This window comes from Zeus faber (genome assembly GCF_960531495.2).
Source record: "Zeus faber genome assembly, chromosome: 3".
NCBI lineage: Eukaryota > Metazoa > Chordata > Actinopteri > Zeiformes > Zeidae > Zeus > Zeus faber.
Genome location: NC_137190.1, coordinates 20,139,781 through 20,166,065, shown reverse-complemented (window position 1 = coordinate 20,166,065; position 26,285 = coordinate 20,139,781). Strand labels below are relative to the sequence as shown.

The following is a 26,285-nucleotide window of genomic DNA, read 5'->3' as shown; positions in this document are numbered from 1 at the left end:
GCCGCTTGCTGCAGCCCGACTGCAAAAGTGGGGGATGCAAGCCGAGAAAGAGGAATGGGGATTCTGTAGCCTGTATTTCTTGACTGTATGAATATTTATTCTGGTCTAAAATAGTGTAGGTTTTAGAAATATGAAGGACTCAGTGTACATTTTTTGCAACCTGTGTGTTTATGGACTACAGGGAGGTATTATTTCAATTACATTTATTTTAAAGATGTATCTGAATTACTTTTGGGTATTTTGTCATTGGTATTTGATCAGAGTGAAACAAATAGATGCAATTTGTATGTAGATACATTTGGCCATAGTATTTTTGTATTTAAAATACTTACATTACTTTTAGTGTCCAACACTGAAATGAGGATTTCACTATGCTTGCTTAAATTTCTCGTTTTAAATAGCAGCCCTATTTTGTACTTTTGACTGTTCAAGTAGATATGTGTTACATGACTTGATGCATGTCAAGACCTGCTTGATGCATTAAAAAAAAAACAACTTGATGCACATCAAGCTCAATAAAAGCACGCTCACGAACGGGGCTCAGCAGGTTCTCAAATGAGAGGTTATCCTAAGTCTGCTTTCTATTTCACTGAAGTCTTGCACTCCAAACAGGACTTTTTCCATCCATCCCATAAGCCTAAAAATGAAAGGTGATCATGGGGTGCAATAGCAATAACCTAAAATATTCTCCCCATTTTTTGGGATATGGAAAAAATAACCCATTACCTATTTTACTCAAGCATTTTCAGTCCTTAGTTAGACAATCTCCATGAAATAAATAGTCGGATGACTACTGTTTTTCCTTATATATTACAGGCAGGCTTCTATATCTAATCTATCCCTCTGTTTAATAAGTATATTTGATCATATTTTTGTATGAATTTTAAATCAGACTTTCACCTGGGTGCCATGCCATGCAAACACATGTATGGTGAAAAAAGAGAGAGCTAGCAGTTACCTTAAAAGTCGCACTTGTTGTGGTAGCCGACGGAGTAATTACAGTTTTCTGAGTTGGCCTTGAACACACCACTTCCTGCTTGGAATGCTTGAGAGAGTGCTCACGCCCCTTTTGGGGCACTTTCCCCAAAAGGCGATCTGCGCAGCACCAGGAGGAAATGGAGTAGATCAAATACATCTACAATAAAAACATACTGGGGCGAAATCACAAAAGGATTGCTCGGCTTTTGTGGCTGCTAAACCGGCGCAAACAACGGAAAAAGCAAGCGTCTGATTCACAAAGCACCCACAAATGGTGAACTGCACCACTAACCACGCTGCAACGCAAATAACGTCACCGTGCGCCAGTGCTATTTATGCGTATTTAAATAAGGTATTATTCATACATTTGGCTGAAAATTGGCCCCTTTCAATGCAAATGAGCCTTGTTGCAAAAAACATCCAATTCACAAACACCCCACTTTCACTCTAACAGCCACACGCAGTTAGAGTGAAATTATTACCGTCTGCAGAGAGCTGGTGGTAATTTAACTGCATTTATAAGGGGTGTAAGGCCCAGACTTTCCAATGATTTGTAAATAATATTTTGCCATTATTATTAGGGGTCCAGCCCACAGGGACCTATTGTTATTGCTAAACGTTTTTCTTTTTTTAATGCTTTTTTTCGGTGTAAAAGTATCTGAAACACGGCAATGGCAGTGCCTACTGACATGGTTCAGTACTGGGGCGTTTCAGACGTCGTTCGAGTTTGATCAATATCAATCTACATTTGGAGCAAAACGTTTGCGGAAATGTGTAATTTCATTAGTTTCAGGAGTGGGCCGCTTTGTGACATCCCCGGAAACTATAACCATTCAAAGAAGATGTTTTCGCACCACAGGAAGTTCTAAGAACCATTGGAGGAAGCTACCTTTTCTTTTGTGTCCGCACTGCGTCACCTGGGAACGATTGTAATTCTTAAAACACTGCTCTCCAGGGATATTTAAACAGAACGCCAGAAGAGAAAAGTGCAGTGACGTAAGTACACAGTGTTTGTAACTTTTGTATGTGGAACTTTTGTAACTTTTGTAACTTGTGCTGCATTTCACAGAACCTGGAAAACTGTAATACGTACCAAAAACAACTAAATTGGACCCTCTGTATCGCTGCCTGCAGCTGTATTTGAAAATATTATTCCTGTCACAACATTCTAAAGCGATGTCTTGAACGGGTAGCAGTCCGTGGTGGTTTTAAAAACGCACTCCAAAAGCAACTTGTTGAAACTTTGAATAATTTATTGTACAAAAAAGGCACTATATACACATTTTATTCATGTAATAAATGAACTGTGTGGGAAGATCGTGTTTTATTATAGATTATTTCATACTTTTTAAATGTTTTATAGTCACTCCCTGCACATAAACCTAAAAATACAAAGTAAAACCCAGGGTCCCGTTAGAGACCTGATTGTTATTTGACTACCGGTTTATAGTTGAGGAAATACGGTATATGAAGTATTAAAATCCAGCTATTCTACATTTATGGTGCAGCTGCTACAGTAGACGGTAGGGAATTACCTCCAGAATTCGTCCCACAAGTCACAACTGGCTTCATAGGTGGCAGGGATGAGACCCGTGACGCCACAACACCTTACTCTTCCCCCAGCACAACACGACGCCTGCCAACAAGGACATCCAATATTAAAGTCTAAACCTGGCAACCTCAAGTATTTCCGCTGACTAATGGATACGATGATACTGATGATACGTTTCAGGATGAACTTACAACTAGGTTACAAACACTGTAGGTTCTCTGTCAAAGAGGGAGGTTGCTCATTTAAATTGTTCTCAAATCATCACCATTATACATACACCTTAAAATTTCCCTTCACCTTTGGACATTGTAAGTCAGCCTTTATCCCATGACCCTGCCCTATATGATTCCAATGACCGTTTCAAATTTATGGCTTATTTCCATTTATGGCGCTCTAAATGAATTCACTTTGAAGCTAGTCGCTCCATTTTTGTCATAGTCAACATTATTGTGTCGCAATAGCCTCTGTCAAAGGCTCATAAAGAAAGGCATTTATCAATCTTTGGAACTGTTGGCCGATGTACGGAGAAGCAGCATACCGTTGCCTGCATAGTCCAGCGGTTGTCTAAATTTCCTGTGTTCATTTCTTTCTCGGTGAGTCAGCCGTCACTTCCCAGGCAGGCTGGCAGAGATGTTGTAAAAATCAACAGTGGATTTTTTTCAACTGCTTCCTGTCATTGTTGATGTTTTTTAAGCTACCGCTTTTAAACTAGTTAAGGAATCTGCTTCGCTAGAAGTCAGGGGAAGAACATTTGGACATACAGATGGGCATACCAGGTAATTGCTCGTTCGCTGCGTGACAAGCATATTGCACTTTATAAACATTTCTTCGGTCTCTGTAAACTTAAAAAGAAAAACTTCACATCATTTTGTTTGGTTTTAAAAGAAGGCGCTTTCCATTTTATGAAAAAAAGAGATGGTTACACGCTTTTCATGTATACCTTGGATTGACAAGGCGATTTGGTTTTGCTTGTGCAATTTTTATTTTGTGCCTCCCGTGTTAATTTATGAAATCATTCAATAATTATAATCATTTTATTACAATACTATAATGATTGTCCTTAATATCTTAGTTTTTTTTCACAACTTCTTTACAAACTTCTTTACAAACGAGCTAACAAAATAATTAACTAATTAAACATGCTGTGTGCTCATTTAGTTACCACTAGTTAAGCAGTTTACCATTATTTTGATGCCATAAAACTTATTTTACTGTACACTGAGAGTGTTTGCAAACATTGAAGGAAAACAGGCTTATGTTTTGAGCTTGTTTGGGCTGTGAACAACCGACAGCTTCATTTCCACATTCAACCTTTCCTCATCAAGAATCGGAAGATGTATAACAAAATACTTTTTGGATTGAGTGAATAAAGCAAACTTTATTTCTTTTAAATTAAATTACGATTCTTAACGAAATTTTATTCCTTTAAGTGAAGAGATTCAATGTGCAAATCTAAATGCTGTATTTCTATTTTGTCTTGACAGACATTATTGCATAAGCAAAAAAAAAAACCCCAATCCTGTCAGTTATGGTAATGTATAGAGATGTCCTTGCATGTCAACACAGAAGATGTTATTTATTGAAATAAAGCAATGATGGGCGGTTTAAAAAAAAAAAAAAAGAAAGAAAGAAGATCAACTTACATGAAAAGTTGTGCTGGCAACAAGGTAAATGAAAATCGAACACAACTGATACAAACTTTGGACAGTCATGTGAATACATTATGAATCATGTGTATTTGAAATTAACCGGAAATAATATTAACTTTCAGACTGTGCACCAATTCTCCTCGTGAAGGTGTGTCCTTAATCTAATTGTGGGAGATTAGACCAAAGGACAACCAGCACAAATCTGGCAGATAGAATAGAATATATCGGGAGTACGTGTTTGGCCTGACAACACATTGCGGTGCATGCTTAAGCGTTCAATGTTTCATGCATTGTTTGAGGGCTATTCAGTTAATACATTCTGGGAAACAACACTAAAACCCACCTTTCTACCCACATGCTTCCCTCTCAGGTTTGGGTTTGAGGCTATGTAAGACACCCTCAGAGCTCAAGCAAACAAATTTGTTCCAGTATAACCAAAAGCAAATTGTTTTATCTCTGTTGCTGGATTCTTATCAGTAAGGTCAACACCCTGCAGCAAAAATGTCATGAAAGTGAACAAAGATTCCAAATTGGGGGCACTGTGATACCATGGCCTAATCTAAAATAATTTCAGACAGGGCCCCCCTCCCCCCCTGCAGCTGTTGATGCCCCTATCGTTGGATAGCCGTTTCTACATGGATTACTTAATGGTACGTGCACGTAACTCATTTGGTGATGTCATACGGTCCGGGAATTGGCGTCTGCAAGGTTACCACAGACTTTCCTGTTACCTCAACTCTGTTTTCCTGCAAACTTGTGAGACTTGCCTGTATTGGTACACTGAGCTAATTGTTATACTGTTTTGCTATTTTGTTTGCTCTTCTCTGATTAAATAGAACATTTTATCAATGGATACATTGTTAAATACACCGCCGGTGTTTACACTATTTAAATGTTTTTCTTGAGTTGAGAATGTCAGTAGATACATTTATTCACTTACTGAGAGAGTCATTCCTCAAGGTGATCAGTGATCTTTCGAGGGCGAGCTTACCTGAAGATTCTGTATATTCCCTACTTTATTTATCCCTGGGGGGACATTCAGTGACCGCTGAGCATTATGGGATACAGGTGGTGCCCCTCACCCTAAACACAGGACTTGCGTAGGTGACTTTCTTCTTTGAAATCTGGAAGATCTAAAAGTTAATTAAAACCTTGTAAATATAGATGTGCAGCTCCTAAACATGGAAAATACGGTCATTTGTTTTATTTGGGGCACTTGTCACTTCACTGTAAGGTTTTTCCCTTAATTTCTTTAATACAGCAATTATTGAAGGCAGATTATTCAGAATATCAGCTCAGATTTTTTGATCATAAAAATAAAAATACACCCCATGACAATTTTTTACCGTGGATGTCTGAATCTACTTTTGTCGATATAAATACTTCCCCCAAGTCCAAATAAGTTGGGAAAACACACTGAATGGAACAACAAATATACATTGTGAAACCATTTTAGGTTATTCCTTCCATAACGGTTTTGACCTTTTGGGGCTGAGTAGATTCGAAGAACTGTCAGTTACTTTTTGTTTTTAGCACTCTAATTTTATTGCTTTGAGTGTTTGTGTGATGGTGCCAATGGACATTGCAGTCATTGATTCTCCTCCATAATGTCTATATGTTGCCCCAGTACAGAACAAGATCAGGCTTATAATATTGGGACACTGCTTGCATTCAGGCTACAAGGTCTGACAAGCGCTGGGATTAACTTCATGCATAAATTAAGATTTTATCCAAACCATGACTTCAGAGTTGATCCCTTTTTTCCCTCTTATGGCCTGCAGTGTTTTCCTAGGGGCAGAGAAAAGCTGTTTATTGGCACTTCTCCCCCTTGTGATTAAAATGATTTGGTTGCGTTGGGCTAAGCTTAAATCAAGTGACGTGAGGAAGAAAAGTGCTTGAGCACAAGCTCTGAGCTTTACTTAATTCACGAGTAGCATGTGGCAATTCTTTTTACGTCATTGATATAGACTTTGCCAAATACTAGCGGGCATGCATGCGACCACCACAGTATTGTGGCGTAACGATTTGTAAGATATCACATGCTCCCTACATTTAATTCTTCAGATTACAGATGCTTTATATATTCAGTGTAATGAGGAAAACAAGAAAGGCAAATCAAAGTTAATTGCATGGTTTACGGGACAATTATGCCCCTGTGTTGCACCAATTGATGAACCCTCCTGGTAACAGTAAATTCAAGTTATTTTGACTTGGCACGTTGCTGTTTTTTTCTCATTTTCTCCACACTCTCTTGAGAGGTGCGAGCTCTCCTGCAGTGGTCCCCTGGCCCATGTTGCTATGGAGTGCCTGGCAGCCCTCATGTAGGCTTGGCTATAAACATATCAGGGTTGTTGTAGATGGTTTGCTGCAGGTACGAACCCTTTTAACGGTCGTCTTGCCTGCTTGGAAAAGTCATCCATTGGGCTGTGACGGGGAGCTTACATTTGATCTTCTATATCAATCTTTGTTTACTCCACTGATTGCCACGCTGCGCCCCCTCACTGCTCTTCACGTATGCTTTTTTTTTTTTCTTTCTCGATGGTTACATTTAAACTTGAGAGCCTTCCTCGCGATGATATGACTAACCTGTTTAGCAAGTTGAAGCAGAGAAGATAGTCCACTAGAAGAGAAAACATAACAGAGAGGGGGGGTGGTATGGAGGAGAGGGACAGAGGGAAAGTTAACAGTCACTCCAGCCAAAAAACAGTGCCACGCCCCAGGTGCCAGGGCTAGTAAGAGCAAGCAGCAGGAATGTGAGAGAAATGAATGGGAGTGTAAGTCCTGCCTTTCACATGGTGAGTGTTTTCTTTTTCACCTTTAGTCTGCCTACTTACTGTATAAACGTATTTGAAGGGATGGTTTATAGTATAAAGAGGCTAAACATCTAAACTTATCTGGAATTTTTTAATGGAGCTCTGATTACACTTGGTTGTTTGGATGTTTGAACTGTTAATATTTTTCCGGTAATGAATGAAAACACTCTGAAACTAGATGCATGACATTTTGTCTGAATTGACTTGTGTAGTTAGTATTCATGGTATTAAATGAAAAACACATTTTAATTTGAATACTCTAAGTCAAGCTTTGAAATATAAATGAAAAGAAAAGCAAACATTTATTTGAATGGTCTTTTGATAACATTTGATTCAGTCTTAGAATTAGAAAAACATGTTTGTGTCAGTTTAGTTTCCAAGATTAGGATAATGATGACTATAATTGTTTTTCCTCACATGTGAAAGGGACCTTGTTTTTCTAATGTGTAAAGAAAGACCTACACTCTGCCCCGCGACTCGGGGAACAAATATGCTGCAGAATAAGATTTTTCACTCTTTATAAAATTCTGGGACTGTGGAAACACTTTGAACAGGCCAGCCAGTGATTCGCGAGCAGCACTCTGAGAGCAGAGTACATATTTTCTGTCTGTGCGGTTGGCAATTTGTTTACTGGAAGGGCTGCTCACACAGAGCACATGTTCCTGCATGTGCAGTCAGTCAGTCAGGCCAAAGAGAGCTTTAGAAATGGAGTAGACAAAGGAAAAGAGAGGCCGTTTATGTGACAGTGTATACGGGCTCTTCTCTGAGGAGCTCAGGGAACAATCGGCAAGATCACACTAGGATCAGAGAATCAGTCGGTGTGTTTATGCGTGAGAAGGTAAAAAAGTTAACTGAGTCCAGATTTGAGTGCCTGCGCTGGGAACCAGGGTGCAGTAAGAGGCTGGAGGGCTTTGCAACTGAAGACAGCGCTGGTTTCAGTCTGTCTCAGGTTTAGCTGTGGTACGCAGCCAGTGGTAACAATAGGGGGGGGGTTAAGTATCTGATACACACACCAAACCCTGGGACTCAGCTGCAAGTAATTAAAGCTGGCAGTTGGCAGATAATAGAGTCAGGCAACTGTAATGGTGGCTAGAAATGCAAAGCATAATATTTGGATGATGAATCAGGCTTTGAGTAAAAGTGTTGTCATGTTGTTGACCTAAGGCTTTCTCCCTCGCCTCTGTCCTGCTGGCCCCCGAGGGGAGACAGAGGGGAAAGAAAGAACGTTTTTTGTACTACCCTGCTCCCTTTTTATGTAATCTGATCTGCTGTTTTTGTTTGTTTTGGCAGGATTCGTTTTAATGCAGAGCTCAGAATTGTTATTAAATATTAAATAATATAGATATGTTGAGAGTTAAGTGGATGAATTGACTGTACATCACAGTCATCGGCATCAATCAGACAAGCTGATGGTGTCATAAGTGGGAAAGGTTTGAATCAGAGCATCAAGCTGAGATTGTGTAAGGGTAGAGGGGGTTGAACATCAAGTGAATCGTTCAATGGAAGAGGAGTTAAAGTTTTCATAAGGGCATGGTTATTTTATCTCCTTAAAAAAATGGTAGCGGAAATTAGGGCAGTCATGATCATAAAATTTCATTTGACAATGCTATTTCTGTACAAATCATTTGAATTCACAATCAACTTGTCTTTTTAGCTTATTTTAAGTAGCTATCATTGTATAAGCTTATACAATTTTAACTGTTACAGAAGAGCTGTTTATAAGAGTTAACAGCCCCAACCCAACCAATGGAAACACAACTAAATTGCAATCTATTTGTAGTGAAACTTCTGATAATGATTAAAGGTTACCTTGACAGTGGTCGGGCTGGACAACCTCCAAAGGTGGTGATGTGGCTTGATTGACCTGTAGTTTGGAAGCTGGCAATTTCTTGTAGATATAGAAGGTCAGTTCATGTACTGTAGGCCATGTAGGCCAACACCAGTGTCTTAAAGTTGATATGAGTAAAGAAAGAAGGGGAGTAAAGAACCTAGAACAACATAGTTGCATGGAACTTGTGACATACATCATCTTGACCTGGAGTCATTGGGTGTTTTGGGTCTTCCAACAATCAGACACCCTCACCCAGGAGACCGAGCTGGGGTCGATCAAGTCCAGGGTTGTGTCCAGGAAGCATTACCCCACCCACGGCTCTCCTCTCCTGACCCACAGCCACCTCAAAGCAACTTCTGCTGCCTCAATGGCCAACTTGATAGCCCTTTGCCTACTGGCATCTGTTATGCCCAGCGTGTTGTTAGTCCTGCAGAGGGACTGGCCTGCAAACCCCCTGCATCCCACCTCAATGGGCTCGCACCTCGCTTACCTTGCTCCCCATAATTCCGCAAGCTCAGCATACCTTGCCTTGCCTACCATCCTCTCGTTGGCCTCAATGCGGTCCTCCCAGGGAACAGTGAGTCTCAAGAGAATGACCTTCTCGGTGGCTTCTGAGATCAGCACCATGTCTGGCCTTAGAGTTGTTGTGGCAACAGTTTCTGGGAAAATCACTTGTTTCGCCAGGCCAACTTTTAGCTCCCGGTCTTGTGCCGTTGTTCGCAGCCCAGATGAGGTGGTCCTGGCAGCTGATGTTGGCTTCTCCCCAGCCCTGATGAAAGCGGAGGCGCTTGCAGTAGCTAATCCCACTGCAGACGCTGTCCGCTATGGCCTTCAGGACTTGGTCATGGTGCCAGCGGTAGCGCCCCTCACCCAGGGCTTTCAAACAGCAGCTGAGGATGTGCTCCAGGGTCCCTTTCTTGAGGCACAGAGGGCAAGCTAGTGATTCCACCCTCCCCCAGCAAAACAATTTGGATGGGCTTGGTTAAACGTCATAGACAGCCTAGACTAGGAAATGTACTCGATGAGGCTCGGCTTTCCAAAGCTCGGTCCATATGACTTTGCGCTCCACCGCTTGCTCCCATCTCGTCCAGGCTCTCTGCTGCCGCATTCCAACCTTGCTGGCTCCCTCCTCCTCGACTGACACTCGCACCTCATCCTGGATCAGCAACCTCTTGTCCTTCCCGTGCGCCTTGTCGTAGCAAGATGTTTTAATGCTATTCAGGCCAGCCCTTCCACGAGACACTGTGCCCACCACCAACTTGTGCCTGTGCCGCGACTCAGCAGCTTTCATAGCCTCTGGTGCCCTCCACTTCCGTCCTGGTCTGACCTTGATACCAGCCTGAGAGACTTTTGGGTCACTGGACTCTTGGTATTGCAGCACCTCCCTAGTACGGGTCACCATGAATTCTTTATTCAGGCTGCTGATAGGGAGCTTTAGCTTGTTGTTCAGCCCATACAGGGCGATGCTGCTCAGGCTCTGAGGTGGTCTTAGCCACTTCTGTAGGAACCTGCTGATCCTCCTCTCAAAGCCCTCGACTGTGTAGACCTCTCAAACCAAGAGGGGCCAGAGAATCTGTGGGAGGATGCCATGTTGGTATATTCAGGCCTTAAACTTGCCACGTAGGCCTGACTTGTCCACTGCAGCTAGCCAGAATTCTAGCTCTTGGTTGGTCGCTCGGATGGATGCTGTGTCCCCAGGCTCTTCACTGGTTTCTCTGTAATTGATGGTGTCTGGGTGCTGCCAAGTGCAAAGCTGAACTTGTTGATGGCTTTTTCCTTTCCTCAGCACAAAGGATCTGGACTGTACTGGCTTGAAGCTCATGTGAGCCCAGGTGATCAGCTCCTCAAGGCCCATCAGGATCCACCTGCTCCCTGGGACAGATGTGGTTGTCACAGTCAGGTCAGCCATAAAAGCCCTAATGGTTAGCTGGAAAAGACCGGACTTGGTGAGGGGCCCTCTACACTGAACCTCTGCAGACTTCACAAGCATGTTCATGGCAAGCCCGAAAACGATCACTAAAACTATTGTAGTAGTCCAAAATAAGGTCCATGAACTTGCCTGGGATATGGTGGTGGTTCAGTGCCTCTTCAACCAGCTTGAGGGGTATGGACCCATAGGCATTTGCCAGGTCCAGCCACAGCACAACCAGGTCCCCTTTGTTCTCCCGGTCTTCCCCGATCAGCTGGGTGACGACGTCTGTGTGCTCGAGACACCTCGGTATCTTCGGGATCTCTTCTTTCTGGACCAAGGTATCAATGTAGGAGTTCCTCAGGAAGTAGTCTGTCAGGCGCCTGGCAAAAATGCTGAAGAATATCTTTCAACACTGAGCAGCGAGATGGTTATGAACTGATCAATGTTCTTTGACTCTTCCTCCTTTGGAGGATCCACACTCCTTCCCCATACCTCCACTACTGAGCTACCTTGTCCCTCCTCCAGATCACCTTCAGGATCCTCCAGAGCCTGTGGAGTAACCTTGGGGAGTTCTTGTATACCTTGTAAGGTACCCCGCTCGGTCCTGAGCTGAGCTCGCTCTTGCCTTCTTGACCACCTCCTGGACCTCCTTCGACTTTCGCTGCACTCTTCTCCTCAAGCCTGAACCTCTTAGCTGCTGGGCTGGCGATGATGGTGGTCATTGTCTGGAGGCATCGATCAGCTTCACCCCTGGCTGTAGCTTCCAAGATGGAATTGGCATCTTCGTCGAACTAGAGCCACTTCCTCTCCTTCTTCGCTTGGGGCCTAGTTCTGTGTGGCTTTTGGGCTTGCGTCACCTGGAGGTTGCGGGCACTGTGGGGTGACTCCGGGGCCTGGCTCCTCCTGCGTCTCACCAGGGGTAGTTCCTGAGCAAGGTAACACTTGCACCGTCTGCACTCATTTCATCTTGGTCTGGTGGATCTTCAGGCCACGCGAGTTCTTACACACGTTGCTGAAGACACATTACGCACTTGTCATCACATTTCCGTTGCCATATGTCGATATCCTTTGGTCAGTCCAGATAAGATTCTTATCCTTCCCCCCTCTCGGGAATCCCTGGGGGTATCTTTCCATAGGTTGATCTGTAGCTTGCTGTGGCTTCTTCTTCTCAGAAGATGCAGGTCGGGCGACTTACCCTCACTGCCCTGTTGCCATCTCTCCGGGCTGCCCACTGTCCTCCAGCTGTCACCACTCTGTTCTTGGTCGTCAACCAGACTGTTCCTGGTAGTCATTTGTTGTCCCAGACAAAAGCTTGTGACATACACCATCTTGTGATGCACCTGGACACATCATCAGTGATGTTATCTGGGGTCATTGGGTGTTTCTGGTCTTTCTGGTAAATTGCACACACCAGACAGACTTCAGCATTGTTGTTGTGTTGTATTGTACAGGTTAGGTGACAGATGCAGGCAACCAGACCAGAATTCCATTCCAAGTCAAGGTGGGAAATAACAAATGCCTTGACGTAGAGTGGTGCTGCTCCTCTGATTAGGAAATTAACTATCCTGTGTATGTTGTAGAGGATCTAATAAGCATGGGCTGTTGTGGTCTTTGTGGCTGAACAGGACCGCTCACCTTCAGGATCAACACGAGATTGGATGGAAGACACAGTGGCATTCTGAATAGTGATTGAGTGGTTCTGTAAGGGCCATCTTTTCCAGGGTTTAAGAGCAAGTCTGTATTACTGAGATTGAGTTGCACAGGCAACAGATGAGATATAGTATGCCTCTTGCTTTGCGTGTTTGGAGGGCAGGAGGAAAGATATATTTGAGGGTTGTCTTGTGTTGTGTACACAGAGAACAACAAGAACCATAAGATAGAGCCCTACAGAGCACCATTGATGAGAGTTCAATGTCTGGGTAGATGTCTTGGACAGAGATACATGGTACACGCAATCCGCCAAGTAGGAGGTGACATGATTCTCGCAGAAGGAGGGCAGCAGGAGCAAAGCCTATGGACAGCTATGAACTGATTAGGGTGGTAAGGAAGTAAACGGTATTGTTTTGGAGAAGAGGAGAGGGGGTGAGATTGAGTTGGGAGGTGCTTGATTGGTCGGTTTGATCTGACAACAGAAATAAGATGGCATGGAAATTGGATGATGCTCAGGGTTGATTAAGCAATAACATATTGTGAATCAAAGCTTATTAATCTAAGATCACACCAAGGTATCTCCAAATGTTTATGGCGGGGACACCGTGCCACATGACCAAGCTATTAAGAAACATACAATTTTAATGTCATTTGGGAAGGGGAACAAAACAAAATGCTTTATAAACATATTTTAACATAGTTCAATATCAGACTGTCTGTACCTTAGCAAGCGCAATCAACACTGGTTACCATAGCACCCCCCGATCCTTTATGCCCGTTGTCTGAGGCTGAAATGTGTTCTCGTCACTATAATTAATTAGTCTCAAATTCAATGCGTATTTTGTCGCATTGTTTTAGATCCATTAGTTCGCTTTAATTTGAATTTATTGGTTTTAATTGATATAATAGTTGCTAATGTTATTTTCCTATGACTGGCCTTCTCGCAAATTTGTTGCACGGTAATGTCAATGCATTGACAAAGAGTTCATAAATAAAGAATGTGGTCCAATCCCTAAATATGTCCCAATTTCCCAATTTAAAGTTCATGTTGTTGATACATCACCAGTTAACTGTTAGATGGAACAGAAAATGTAAAGCATTGAAAGAAGCATTGATCTCTATGTCATTGTCACAAGTAGTTAATAGTATTTGCCTTCCTTGTGTGATCACCTTAAATCATTTACTAACCAGCTACAAGTTAAGAAGTACAAAAGATAAAGGACAGGGCAGCTGAAGCAAAACTCAGGGATAAGATGAGATAAGATAGCATTTTATTGCTCACTCGGGGGAAATTCAGAAGGACAAATGATAAATCTAATTAAATAAAGGAAGTGACGATGACATGTATAAGTCATGGAGAAACAGATTGTAGAAATAATCTTATCGAGTAATAGTGGAACCAAATCAAAACACGCCGCCAATCACACTGAGTCCTCCTTTAATAATGGAAATGGACAGGTTGTTCACTAAATAAATGTGCTGTTCAAATTGCCATAATTCAGGTTTGTACTATTTACAACCCCCCGCCCCCTCTTCTTTTCACAGAATCACTTTATGATCTTCTTCCCAGAGAGCTTCCACTGCCATTCTCCAACCAGCAGATCCAAGCAGCCATGAGTCAGACTAGTGGCGGAGAGACGGGGCCCACACCTTCGAGTGCCCTTGGATCAGGTAAGCCTTCTGCCTTCCTCCTACACATTCCCTCACCTCCATGTTTATGGTGAGCAGTGCTGGGAAGGTCGTTGTCGTTGTGGTTCAATGGGTTATATGAAAACAGTGAAAGTAAGCAATTTAACTGTAAATAACCAGTAGAAAAACAACGTTTGCTGGACTTAAACTCTTTTAGAGGAAAATAAATAACTGGAACACTGGAAACACGGTTTTGAAATGTATTTTAAAAATTGTCTTAATTTCTGCAAAGTGTTGGTAGGAATTCTTGAAGACTCACTCAGAAAAATAACTGCTTGTCTTTTGTGTTTGATGAAGTATTTTATTTGTTTACACCAGCTTTGTCTGCAGGTTTGCTAGACACATTGGAGGTATTGTCCTAAACTAGTCCTATTGACATCATATTAATTCCAAGAGGGTTGCACAATTGGGAGAACAAGACCAAACCTCACAGTATGCTTGAAGGAAATTGTCTGTTGTCACGCAATTTTATTGCTCAGCTAGAGAATTGTTAAACTTAAGTGGCCACCTCTTCATTCTTTTCATGCAATCCAATGGTTAGCTTTGCTTCGAATCTGTCGCCTCCCTGCCACCAATTAACCACTCATCCAAATTTCCTTTCGTTCTGGAACCTAGGACTATAGATGGAGGCCTTTTTTCCCATGGCAGACAGATTCCAATGGTCAATGAAAACTCATTAAATAGTGCCTTGCACTATTTAATGAGTTAAGGGCTATTTCTTTATTTTTTAGGAAAGCACCACCTCCATTATATTGCTTGGTACATTGCACAGTGCTTGTTAAGTTTACAGAGCTTGGGAACAAATGCCTTTGGGGATAGTTTTTTGCGTAAGAGCCTGAACTATACAGTTCATTGTTTTGCTTTGGTTTTTTTTTGTTTTTTAGAAAAGCAAACTAATTAAGACAATATAGGGTTATTGAACTTCCTCAAGTAGTTTGGTACAGTTCTGAATTAGGCCAAACCTGAAAACCAAATCGTTAGGCGTTTTCGCACCGAACAGTTCTGGGGACTCTCTGAGGGGAACTAGGAAGTGGGGAGGTCCCCCGAGAACTAGACACCGTCAAGGGCTTTTTTTCTGGTTGCATTCCCACTGCCAGTAGGAACTCTGAAGTGACGTAAGTCAACGGGGTTTCAGCATGAGTTCCGTGATCGATGTTATATACACACAGTACTCGGTAACTTTTACTTATTTCACCTTATCAATCCACCAAGATCTGTTTCTGAACAAATTTGAGGCGAGAAATAAGCAATCCAGTTGCTGAATCTTCACTCATATTAGATCTACAAGTGGTCATTTAAAAGTTTATTCAGACTTTGGTAATGCACAGGCTTGCATCGAGACAGCGCACGCAGATTTTTTGTTGTTCATTCAATTAACCTCAGAAAATAAAATAAATACATCTACAATAAAAAATACTATTTTTATTGTTTTTTATTTTTATTGGTTATTTTTTATTACCGCTAAGTGTACGTGGGCTGGTCCGCACCCAGAGCGATGCGACCCGACTGGGCGGACTGTCCTCAGTCTGAAGTACCGGTGAGGGACCGTGGACTTACGTCTGCAGTGCGTCTGGATCACCGTGCACTGCCGTGCACTGCCACTCAAAAAAAGGGACGCTTCCTCCAAAAGCTCTTAGAACTATGAAAACATGCGGTGCGAAAACGCCTATTATAAATACGAACAGCCCAACTGCTGCTAATCTCTACTTCTACAAAAAAAACAATAGTTTCAGTACACACCAAGTAATAGTTGACAGGTAACTCTAGGATTTAATGGATTTCCATTTTGTGTTACACTGTTAAGTTTATAGTGCTCTAATAAGCAACTAGTCCAGGTTAATTGTACTGTACACTTACTCTTTAACCACTTAACAATATCGAATTTGGGTAAATTATTAAAGTGTTTAACACAATTTGCATGTACCATTACTTGCACTGAATCCCATATGTGTGCGTACGTGAATTTAACTGTTTATTATTGTGTGTTTTTCCCTTTGGTCCCAACTCATTCCACAGGGTGACCTTAAATACATTACTTTTACTTTGAATTAAAATAAGACTTTAGTCCTATTCAGATTTAAAACAACCTGGAATTTCCAAATGTACTTTACTTGAGCTTTCTTTGCTCTGCCCCTCATTGAAACACCCAGGCTTTAGCGTGAGTTTCGGTAGATGCAGAAGTCTGTTGCCTTTGGACATCAGTGCCACACTGCAGCCATTTGCAGTCCTCTGACCATGTGGGACACATTGGCTGTAGCAAGTGGAAGGTGAAGTATGTTTCAGTTTAATGGGAACTTTAAGTTTCACTGAGAAACCTGACCTATAACATTAACTGGCTCTTCATCCTTTTTTCCTTTTAATAAGCTTAAATATATTTCCAATAATGAAAAAACAAAGTGTTGTTCTCATTGTTTTGACACATTGAATAATTACTCAATAACGTCTTAGTACTAAATACGTTATAAATGAGTTATAAATACGCTTGAAGTTTTAGGGGCCCACAACAGATTTTCTTCCGCTCACAACCGTCAAGTTTCAGCTGTATTGTGTGGACCTGGAATTCCCATAGCGAACATGAAGCGCTTGCACAAACTGCGATCTCTGGGCCACCCTCCATACCAGCTCTCACAGCTGTGTGAAAAACCTGCTCTACAATACTGCATGCTGAATTTCATCACAGGCAATGCCTACCCATTGTGGACACTGCTAGGTATCCAACCACAACTCTTGATAAAAGTACAGGGCATCAGGGCATTAGAGGTGTGTGTTTCCTTAAAATATCTTAATTATATATTATATAAAGAATCTTGGATACCTGTTGCCTACTCCTTGACCAAAGAAATGTACGATGCCTCCTCGACTCAAAAAAGAGAAATAATTGCACTTCGAGAAACCGCCCAAAAAACTGCTTAATTGGACCCAGTTGATGTTTAAACCACACGTTGGAGTGGTTTAATGCTCGACTTGACCCCTCCTCCTCTCTCTTACGTTGCAGTTATTTAAATAAAGACAAACTGATATATATATCGTTTTTAATCATAGCGTCAATATTCTCTTTAGAGGTAATGCCAAAATAGAACTCAAAATGTATATTGTTTTACACGTCAAATTAAAAAAACCTCATGTCTGCAATTGCCATTGTGAAGTTATTAAAGTTTTGATACGCACAGTCTATGTCTCAGACATACAGATCATGTGGTCTCGCTTACTGAATGCCTATGGATAAAATATCAATTTACTCAATGGTCAAGTAATATTATAGTTTCTAAATGTACAGGAATAGTAAACAGAAAAGGAAGATAATTATTTCACTCTATATATGAAGACATCAACACCAAATTGACAGTCATTTCATAAACACAATACAGGTTTCTCATAAATGGGATACAAATTGAAGTTTGACAACAGAGGTCTTGCAAATTTAGGCACGCGCTGCATATCTACGGATGAAATAGGAATCAGGAAAAATGACTACCGCGGTCAAATCAAATTCCACAATACTGCATATTTATGAACGATATAACAGAAACGTTTCCAGGGGACACCAAAAGTAATTGAATCATTGTAAAACAACTTTTCATCAAAAATGGGATGCATGAAGTGTTGGATCATAATGAGCACAAAATGTTTGTAAGTTGAATTCTTTATTCTCTATTCAAATATAATTTATGATTTCCCATATTTTGTGTTTCAACTGTTGACTGCAGACTACAGAAGACTGCAAAAAGTTAATTCAGGGACCTAGAAGTATATTTCTTTCAGGCATTAATTTTTCTTCATGTTTTCTTTTTCAATGTTTTATTTTATTTTAATCAATTTTAAAATTCAGTTATTTTGGGCACTATTGTTTGTGCGTGTGTGTGATATTACTGCTCATACACTACCCACTGATTGTCTGCTAACTAATGGCCCACAAAACATTTATTGAAGTCCTAGAAGCCTGAAGCTGTATTTCAGAATCCAACCTGGTTCCAGGCTGAAAACAGATGTGATGTCATCAAAAAACAAACAAAAGACAGGCTTTAATTTCGGTTTAACTTTTCATGACTTTTCATGATGTCAAGTCTAACAAACTTAAACATCTGACTTCAAGATGACCGTATTTTATCTGCCTGAGGAAATCTAGGTAGAGATGTTTATTTCTTTAAAATAATACACACACCCCATAGAAGAATCCATATGCACTAAAGCATCTGTATTAGAAACAGTTGAATTTTTTTTTCTGTTTCATTTCATTTGAGAGCACATTAATGAAGAGTGAAAATGGAACTCGTTCATTTTATTCTGCGTGTAGGAGTTTGCGTGTGGGTTCTTTAGCATAGGTTTTAATGAATTTTTATGAGTAACCACGGTATCAATTGCTATCCACTGTGCAGATCAGCCCTGTCAAAGTGGCCTTTCAAAGGTGCAATGATATTGTTATTCTGCTTATTCTACCACTTTGATCTTACTAGTCTGTAATTCTTGCATTCTGATCTTAACTAAAAAATGTCTTTAACAAATATATACTTCATTTATGGTTGTTGAAGTCAACAACCATAAATGAAATGTTGGTTTTTTTGCTGTTTATTACAATATTCTTTAGCTGTTTCTATCATTCTATTTTATTTCTTAGATGATTTGCATGTTATCACAACAAAATCCAATTTTGTCAGAGCAGACAGTTTTTATTTAACCCTTTAATGTTTTTAATGTAATCCCTTATGAAAGTAGTGCTTCTTCCTTTCTAACTCCACGTGCTGCAAACCAAGTCACCAAGCAATCCAGGATCAGCATTCTCTTTTTACTACCTATGTATTAAGCCCTGATCGCACCTGTCACACACCTATTAGTCCATGACAATCACAGCACTGTTTGCGGATTTGGTCAGCATGCTGGAAAAGGACAAACTGAACAAAAGTTCCATTTTCACAAAATATAGCAGTTTATTTATTTTATTTTTAATTTTTTTTAATGAACAAATAACTTCATGTTCAGCTCTTATTGCTCATTCGTTGTCTCATTTTTATTCCAGGTAGTTCCCTCTGAAGCAGGGAGTGTCTGCATATAAAATGGTCTGCAGTTCTCTGCTTCATAGGTCAGAAGCTTGTTTATTTTGTCTCTGTGGCTACGTTCAGTCCCAACAAAATTTTTAAGCCTTTAACGAAAAAAAATCCAATTGGCATGCATCATCTCACACACATACAATACTGACCTTTTTGGGGGAAAAACTGTCTGCCTTAAGTTATATTGGATGATTGTGTAATCAACTAACTCAACAAAATGATCATCTCAACATATCATTGTTATAATGATTTGGTTTTTCAAGTCAGTATGTTGATACATTTGTATACAAATATTTAGAGTTGGGGAAAAATAAATCATGGTAGAATGCCTTTACTCATATTTTGGCAAAGAGATCAGACCCCTTCGTATTTACTCTCCACTTGTACAGCATTCACCAATCCACTCACGAGCAACATACACACACGCACACACACGACTACAACCACTCATGTGATGCAGTAAAAAGTGGAAAATTTTAATTGGTTGACCAAAGAAATATTGAGCAAAAAAAGAAATTTGAAAAGTAAGCAATCATGGACGAAATTTTGCTGCTTCAATGGGACTGCTAGCCGATGCCGATTGAGTTTCCTGTATTCACTGTCCAATTGTTTGCACTGTAGATGCTACCACCCTCTCTTCTTCTATGACCGTGGGAGGCCCCCGCAGTGCTCTTCCCAGCTCTTCCAGCTACACCGCCATGCAGTCCACCACTGCAGCCAATGACCAGAACCTGGGTCCAAACAGCAGCGTTGACCCAGAAGACGCCCGGTGCAGCAGATCCGTACCAGATGTTGTCGGTGCGGACAGTGGGAATGGCGGCAGCGGGGGGGCTGGCGGCTGCAGGGCCGGCACTGAGAAGGGCCTAGCAGCCGGACCAATGGCGGGAGTACGAGGGGGCACTTCCCAGGAGGCCCCCCAACATCACCAGATGACCCCTTCCAAGCGCCGTACTGTGCTCAATATCTCTCCGCCGCCCGAAGACCTGTTTGACAACAGCTTCATGTCCTGCCAGAATGAGCCCACCCTGGACTCGGAGCAGAGCAATAGCATTTGGACGGAGGACTCTGTCTCCAACTTCAGTATACTCAGTTCCAGCTCTTACAATGACAACACGGAGGTGCCACGAAAATCCCGCAAACGCACCCCTCGCCAGAGGCCCGGTCCTAAATCTGTGCCTGCAGGAGAAGCCAGCATGGATGTGTTTGATGCCGATAGTGCCAAAGGGCCACACTTTGTCCTCTCACAGCTTGGCCCTGACAAGGCTTGCTCCAAAGGAAGGTTTGTGTAAGCTATTCTTGAAAAAAAAAAAACTATCTATCATGATATCCTTGGGTTCCTCTCTTTTAAGGAAATATTCATTTCATTGTTTGTTTGTTCTTTTAAATGTTGCCCGGAACTGTGTGTGTGTGTGTGTGTGTGTGTGTGTGTGTGTGTGTGTGTGTGTGTGTGTGTGTGTGTGTGTGTGTGTGTGTGTGTGTGTGTGTGTGTGTGTGTGTGTGTGTGTGTGTGTGTGTGTGTGTGTGTGTGTATTTTACTTTTAGTTTGCTTAGATAACTTGATATATATTCCATATATCTTTCTTTCTGTCAACACAATATTGATGTTAAATACTTCTGTACATCTGAAATTTCTTCTTAAAATGATTTGGAACCTAATAGCCATACAACTCCAAGGTAGAGATAGTCATTCTAAGATATCTCCCTGTAGCACTAAGTACAATTGTTGGAATTTATGAAAGGAAATTCACCGTAGTACTGCAGATTGAAATCATAAACAATCCACCAGCTCTTATTTCCCCCACTGGGTTTTCCCTGAAGATGAGCGGTTAGATCTGAGGCAAGGGAGGGGCAGGATGCCACGGCACAATGGTCAGCCGCAGTGAATCACAGCACTTCTTTCGGAGACCCAGGCTAGCCAGAGCAGACTACATAAGCAGATCATGTCTCCATTGCTTTGAGTGCTGGGATTGATCTGTGCCTTGTTGATGGTGGGCACAGCAATTGGCCGCAAACATCACAGCATCCACACATACATATGTTTTTTGTAAGGGTAATGTTTTTTGTAAGGGTAATGTTTTTTGTAAGGGTAATGCTTCCGCTGGGACTATAAACTAGCAACTGGACCGTTTCCAAGTCTTGCCAAAGCCTATTCTAAAACAAAGGAAATTTGGCGCCAACGGAGTGATGTGTTAATGAAAAGAAGAAAACAATAGTGTGTTGGGGGGATAGTGAAGGCCAAGGAGTGCTCTCCTTTAAAGCAGCCAGGATCTGTCTGCGAATATCTACCGATATTTGGTTTTATTTCTATACAGTTATGATTTAGACTTAATCTGATTCCTCATTGTGGTCATCATTTTTTTTACCCAAAAAAGGAGTAGAAATTAGACATTATTGTCTAATTGTTACTAATCCATACCATACAGTTGACAATAACCCTAAAACCATCAACATTTTTCATAAACATCAGTTGCTGGTGGCCATCAATCCAACAAAACAACTAACTTTATTTTGCAGTTCTACAGATGGACCTCATCCAGCGATTCAGAAAGGAGGAGTTCTGTCCACGCAGTACCCGCAGAAGAGCGAAGGAAAGGACCTGAAGATCGTGGTGCAGCCGGAGACCCAGCACAGAGCCCGCTACCTGACGGAGGGCAGCAGAGGCTCTGTGAAGGACCGAACTCAGCAAGGATTCCCCACCATAAAAGTAACCTTGAAACCATTTAAATGGGCTTTTGATGTTTTTATGGCTTCTTAGATACTGGTTTGACTTTTCCGCCACGGCAAATGTTCCTTATGTCCTTCTGTCGGCAAATGCAACCATCATTGCAAGGCTCATTGTTGGAAAACACTTATTCACTAAGTAAACATTCTTAAGTTAGTGATTCAACAGCGAGGGCGTTGTAGAGGCATGTATGAGAGCTTATGAAACACATCTGCTTCAGTTTATTTTTTGTGACTTATTAATTTAACTGATGCACCGCACAGTTGTTTAAAGTCTCAACAATTCAACTCCACAACAAAAAAATCTCTAAAAATGTACGTCTCTCACATGCATTATGTTCTAAAAAATTGTATTACGTTATATTCAAATGTCATCAGATTATTGTTTCCCTTTCTAGCCTGCAGCAATCTATGATTGTATGTTGCACATTTACCCTGCTATTTTACTTGTACTGGAACATTCTATGACCTCCTCCGCTTTGTACAAAATGTTCTTTTGTTGCTCTAGAAGCATTGCTTATGGAAAGTGTTAGACTGTTAACAGTGATTTACTTTCACTTTTACTCCCCAATTACTTGAGAGAACATTCATACAAATTCAGACCAAAGCCAATCTAGTAGTTGTAATGTCTTTCTAATGCCTTCTCCATTTATTCTCCTACACAGCTGGAGGGGGTAAATGAAGCAGTTGTGCTGCAAGTATTTGTAGGAAATGATGCTGGACGTGTAAAACCTCACGGCTTCTACCAAGCATGTAGGGTAACAGGACGCAACACTACAGCCTGCAAGGAGGTGGATATCGAGGGCACCACTGTTATTGAAGTGCCCCTGGATCCCAGTACCAACATGACACTCCCGTAGGTCCTTTGCCTGTACCTTATTCACTGATTGTTTGTTTCAGACAAACACCAGTGTTTCAATGAGCCCCTATTAACTATTTGTATGAGCTCAATTCTGCACAGCAGATTAACCCAAATAAGATAAAAAATTTGCACAAGCGAAATGTATAAAAAATGTGACAGAACAGCTACTGCTTATAAATAAATGGTTTTGTTAGCAAGCTTCCCTGGCTGATTGCTGTCCCTCCGTGCAGGGTGGACTGTGTTGGGATCCTGAAACTGCGTAATGCCGATGTGGAGGCTCGCATTGGAGTAGCAGGCTCCAAGAAGAAGAGCACACGAGCTCGGCTGGTGTTCCGAGTCAACATCCCCCGTCCGGACGGATCCCTGCTCACATTACAAATCCCATCATCTCCAATCCTCTGCAGTGAGCAAACTTATATGAATACTCTCCTAAATGGCTCTCCAACACTGGCACCGACATAAGGAATATTAAATTAAAAATTAAATGAAATTCTTGAGATAAGAACAGGCTAGAAATGAAACCCTCGTTCCCTCATGTGGATGAATTCTGACTTATGGCTTTACCACCTTATGAGCAAACAAACCATTTCAAAGGGCAAAGGCGATATTTGATTAGTATCCTACTTAAATCAGTTAATACTGGGAATTATTAACTATTTTCTTTTGAACATTCGGGTCTTACTTCTCATGTTTGCCTTGGGTCAGGATTCCATTGTCTTTTGAAGTTAGTATTCACAGACAATGTGTAAAGATGACCCTTCAGGAGTGTTGCTATGAAATAGGTGTGGGGTGTGGTCGCTTTCAGAACAGGAAAGACGGCTTAAAGATTGCTTAAGGCAAGAAGAAAGTGAGTGGATTTGGCAGAAGTTCTTTCAGAGAAAGACGGAAGAAATAAACAAGATGTGGGGACTTTCTTCGTTTACACACAGACAGCATGCAGGGACGGAAATCATTTTCCTTATTTGAATCTCCCTTGGCATCTGTATGTGTAGTTCTTTTGTGCTGATGTTTGTGAGAGTATTTATGAAGTAGAGCATGTGAAGCAGCAGTGTATTAAAAGGGAGAGAGAGAGAGAGAGAGAGAGAGAGATTCTAAAATTGTATATTATATCAGTATTGAGCAAAGTTTTGGACTTCAAGTTTCTTGAGATACTGTAACCAAGCATGGGCCTTAGAATCAAAAAATGGTTCTGTATTCTGGTTCTAATTTTCTCTTACTTAAAACGGAAGTAGCATTTTCAAGAGAAGTTTATCGTTTTCTGTTTGAATACTTTCTATGTTGTGGTATAATTAAATGCCTTTGTGGCTTGTTGTGACACCAAATAACTGTATATTGCAGGAGGTAATGTTAGTAGCATCTCAACTGCAGTTGAACAAGTGAGTGTTAAAGCACATGCATTAAGATAATAAATGCACAGAACTTAAATATTTCCCATCCTGTTTTTTTGTTAAATATATTGAACGTTGGCATGTAGCTAGAAGTGAAAGCAGCGCCTGTGGTTGTAAATAATGCTCTTGTTGTGTCTACAGCGCAGCCTGCAGGGTTGCCTGAGATCCTGAAGAAGTCCCTGCACAGCTGCTCAGTGAGGGGTGGGGAAGAGGTCTTCATCATTGGAAAGAACTTTCTTAAGGACACCAAAGTCATATTTCATGAAAATATTTCTGGTAAGAACTTAGTATTCATTATTAGTGGTTTTTTGTGTTGTTGTTTTATTTCTTTTTCAATCTCCTTCCACACAAATTACTAGGTGCAATTTGGTGCAAACTAGTTCATCTGTTTTTAATCATCTGTTCACCCTCCAAACAATTAATCTGTTCTAATCCAAAAAAGAAGAAATTCAGAAATTAAGGTATAGATTATCAAAGAGTCATATGCGGCAAAGTCTTGAAGCGATGCACACAATTTAAGAATAAAGGAAGGACCTTCAAAGTGTAAATACGGTTTAAGAATTGTTTTAGAATTGTTTATTTTTTCCTGCAGTTTCTCCCTAATTAAATATGTTGACCAAACGTGACCTAAAAAGTTTCTGTTTCTGATGTTAAGCCTGTATCATTTAGTTATTTTTGCAGTAGTTGTGAGTATTTGTAATTATTTTACATGAAATCTCACTCGAAATGAGGCCCTCAAATTTCACTGTCACTATTTTGAAAGATCATACCCATGCATAATTATCACATTGTCTACTCATTAAAATAGGTTATATTGTGGTGATTTTTTTATTTACCTATACAGACCCCATGACACCAGGTCTGAGGGTGAGGTGTCAAGATTTGTCTGTCCCAAGACTTGTCTCAGTTGCATCTGGCCACCACTGGATGTGCTTTTCAACATTTTACACTCTCTCCGTTTCAGATGAGAACTCCTGGAAGGTCGAGGCTGAAATTGACATGGAGCTTTTTCACCAGGTAAACCTGACCCTTGTTCCAGTGTCATTGTGGTCCCAAACAATACACATTTTTACCTAATGAGAAGATTAGATAGAAGTGGCCAGTTCATATTTGTACAGGGTTTTACAAGTAATCACCTTAAATGACTGGGAGCAAGATTTGAGTGCCCTCATTGTGTTTTGACCTAATTAGAAAGAGCTTTAGAGGCTAAACTAAGTGTGTCTGAACAATCCATATTAAACTTTTTCCCATTTTCCCTTGTAAGTAAAAGTGTCAGAACAAGGTGAACAAAGACCTACTGATTAATTTGTCTGAGGCCTCTGTGGATGCGTATGTTTAATATAGACTAATAGATTAGTCATGTAAATGTAAATCAGTACAGCATTTCCAGAAAGTCAGCACCATTTGAAGGGTCTTCATGCTAAATGTACAAATTTAAAAATACATTTTGTTTTGGCAGGAAAACATACATGTACTAGTTTATTTTCATCTAGCATTTAAAGAAGTTTGTTTTTAAGTAATGTATACTAAATATATTCTAAACTTAGTTTTTTTTTTTAGTTTAGTTTTGAATCTGAGCAATGTATGTTAATGCATGTATCATCTGTGACTTACCACAGTTATCATTTTATATAGAGTAATTTTCAGTTGGCACAATTAAATTCTTAACTTTTCCATTTCTTTTTTGTTTTTTTGTGTGTATTATCTGAACAATGAAGAACCACATGATAGTGAAGGTTCCTCGATACCAGACCCCGGACGTCTCTTCTTCAGTGTGCGTTGGGATCTATGTGGTGACTAATGCCGGAAGATCCCATGATGTGCAGCCTTTTACTTATACTCCAGACCCTGGTTTGTAACTTTACTCAGTTTAAAGATTTGATCATAGCCATACGATTCATTCAATCCCAATGGTTCACATCTCCAATTGAAATGTGTTGATGTGCCTGTGCAAATCTTCAAGTGTAAGCCTGCATAACAATGTCTTTTAGTTGGCATACATTGGTGCCCAACTGTTCGCACGGTGATTGGATTACTCATTATAGAAAAGTACATTTTGTGGAAGAAAAGTATTGAAGTTCGTTCAATATGCTTTTTCCTTTGAGTGTTAAAGAAAAAGTGATTTGTCGATACCATATAATTACATGTATATATTATTCCACCTTCTAAAAGTTCATTAAAAAAAATCATTAATC

The 26,285-nt window shown here is 40.7% G+C and overlaps 1 protein-coding gene across 2 annotated transcripts in view; it reads left to right on the top strand.

The window, feature by feature from the left end:
* Nucleotides 1–26,285, top strand: part of nfat5b (nuclear factor of activated T cells 5b) — a 39,178-nt gene that overhangs the window by 5,391 nt on the left and 7,502 nt on the right. Inside the window, exons 2-9 of one of the 2 annotated variants that reach the window (XM_079997498.1) lie at nucleotides 13,931–14,056; nucleotides 19,741–20,398; nucleotides 21,634–21,823; nucleotides 22,506–22,696; nucleotides 22,933–23,105; nucleotides 24,232–24,366; nucleotides 25,055–25,107; nucleotides 25,809–25,941. In XM_079997498.1, coding sequence (XP_079853624.1) covers nucleotides 13,931–14,056; nucleotides 19,741–20,398; nucleotides 21,634–21,823; nucleotides 22,506–22,696; nucleotides 22,933–23,105; nucleotides 24,232–24,366; nucleotides 25,055–25,107; nucleotides 25,809–25,941 — 1,659 coding nt within the window. Of the gene's footprint in view, nucleotides 1–13,930; nucleotides 14,057–19,740; nucleotides 20,399–21,633; nucleotides 21,824–22,505; nucleotides 22,697–22,932; nucleotides 23,106–24,231; nucleotides 24,367–25,054; nucleotides 25,108–25,808; nucleotides 25,942–26,285 lie in introns of those variants that run through there. The other variant, XM_079997497.1, reaches the window with a different exon arrangement.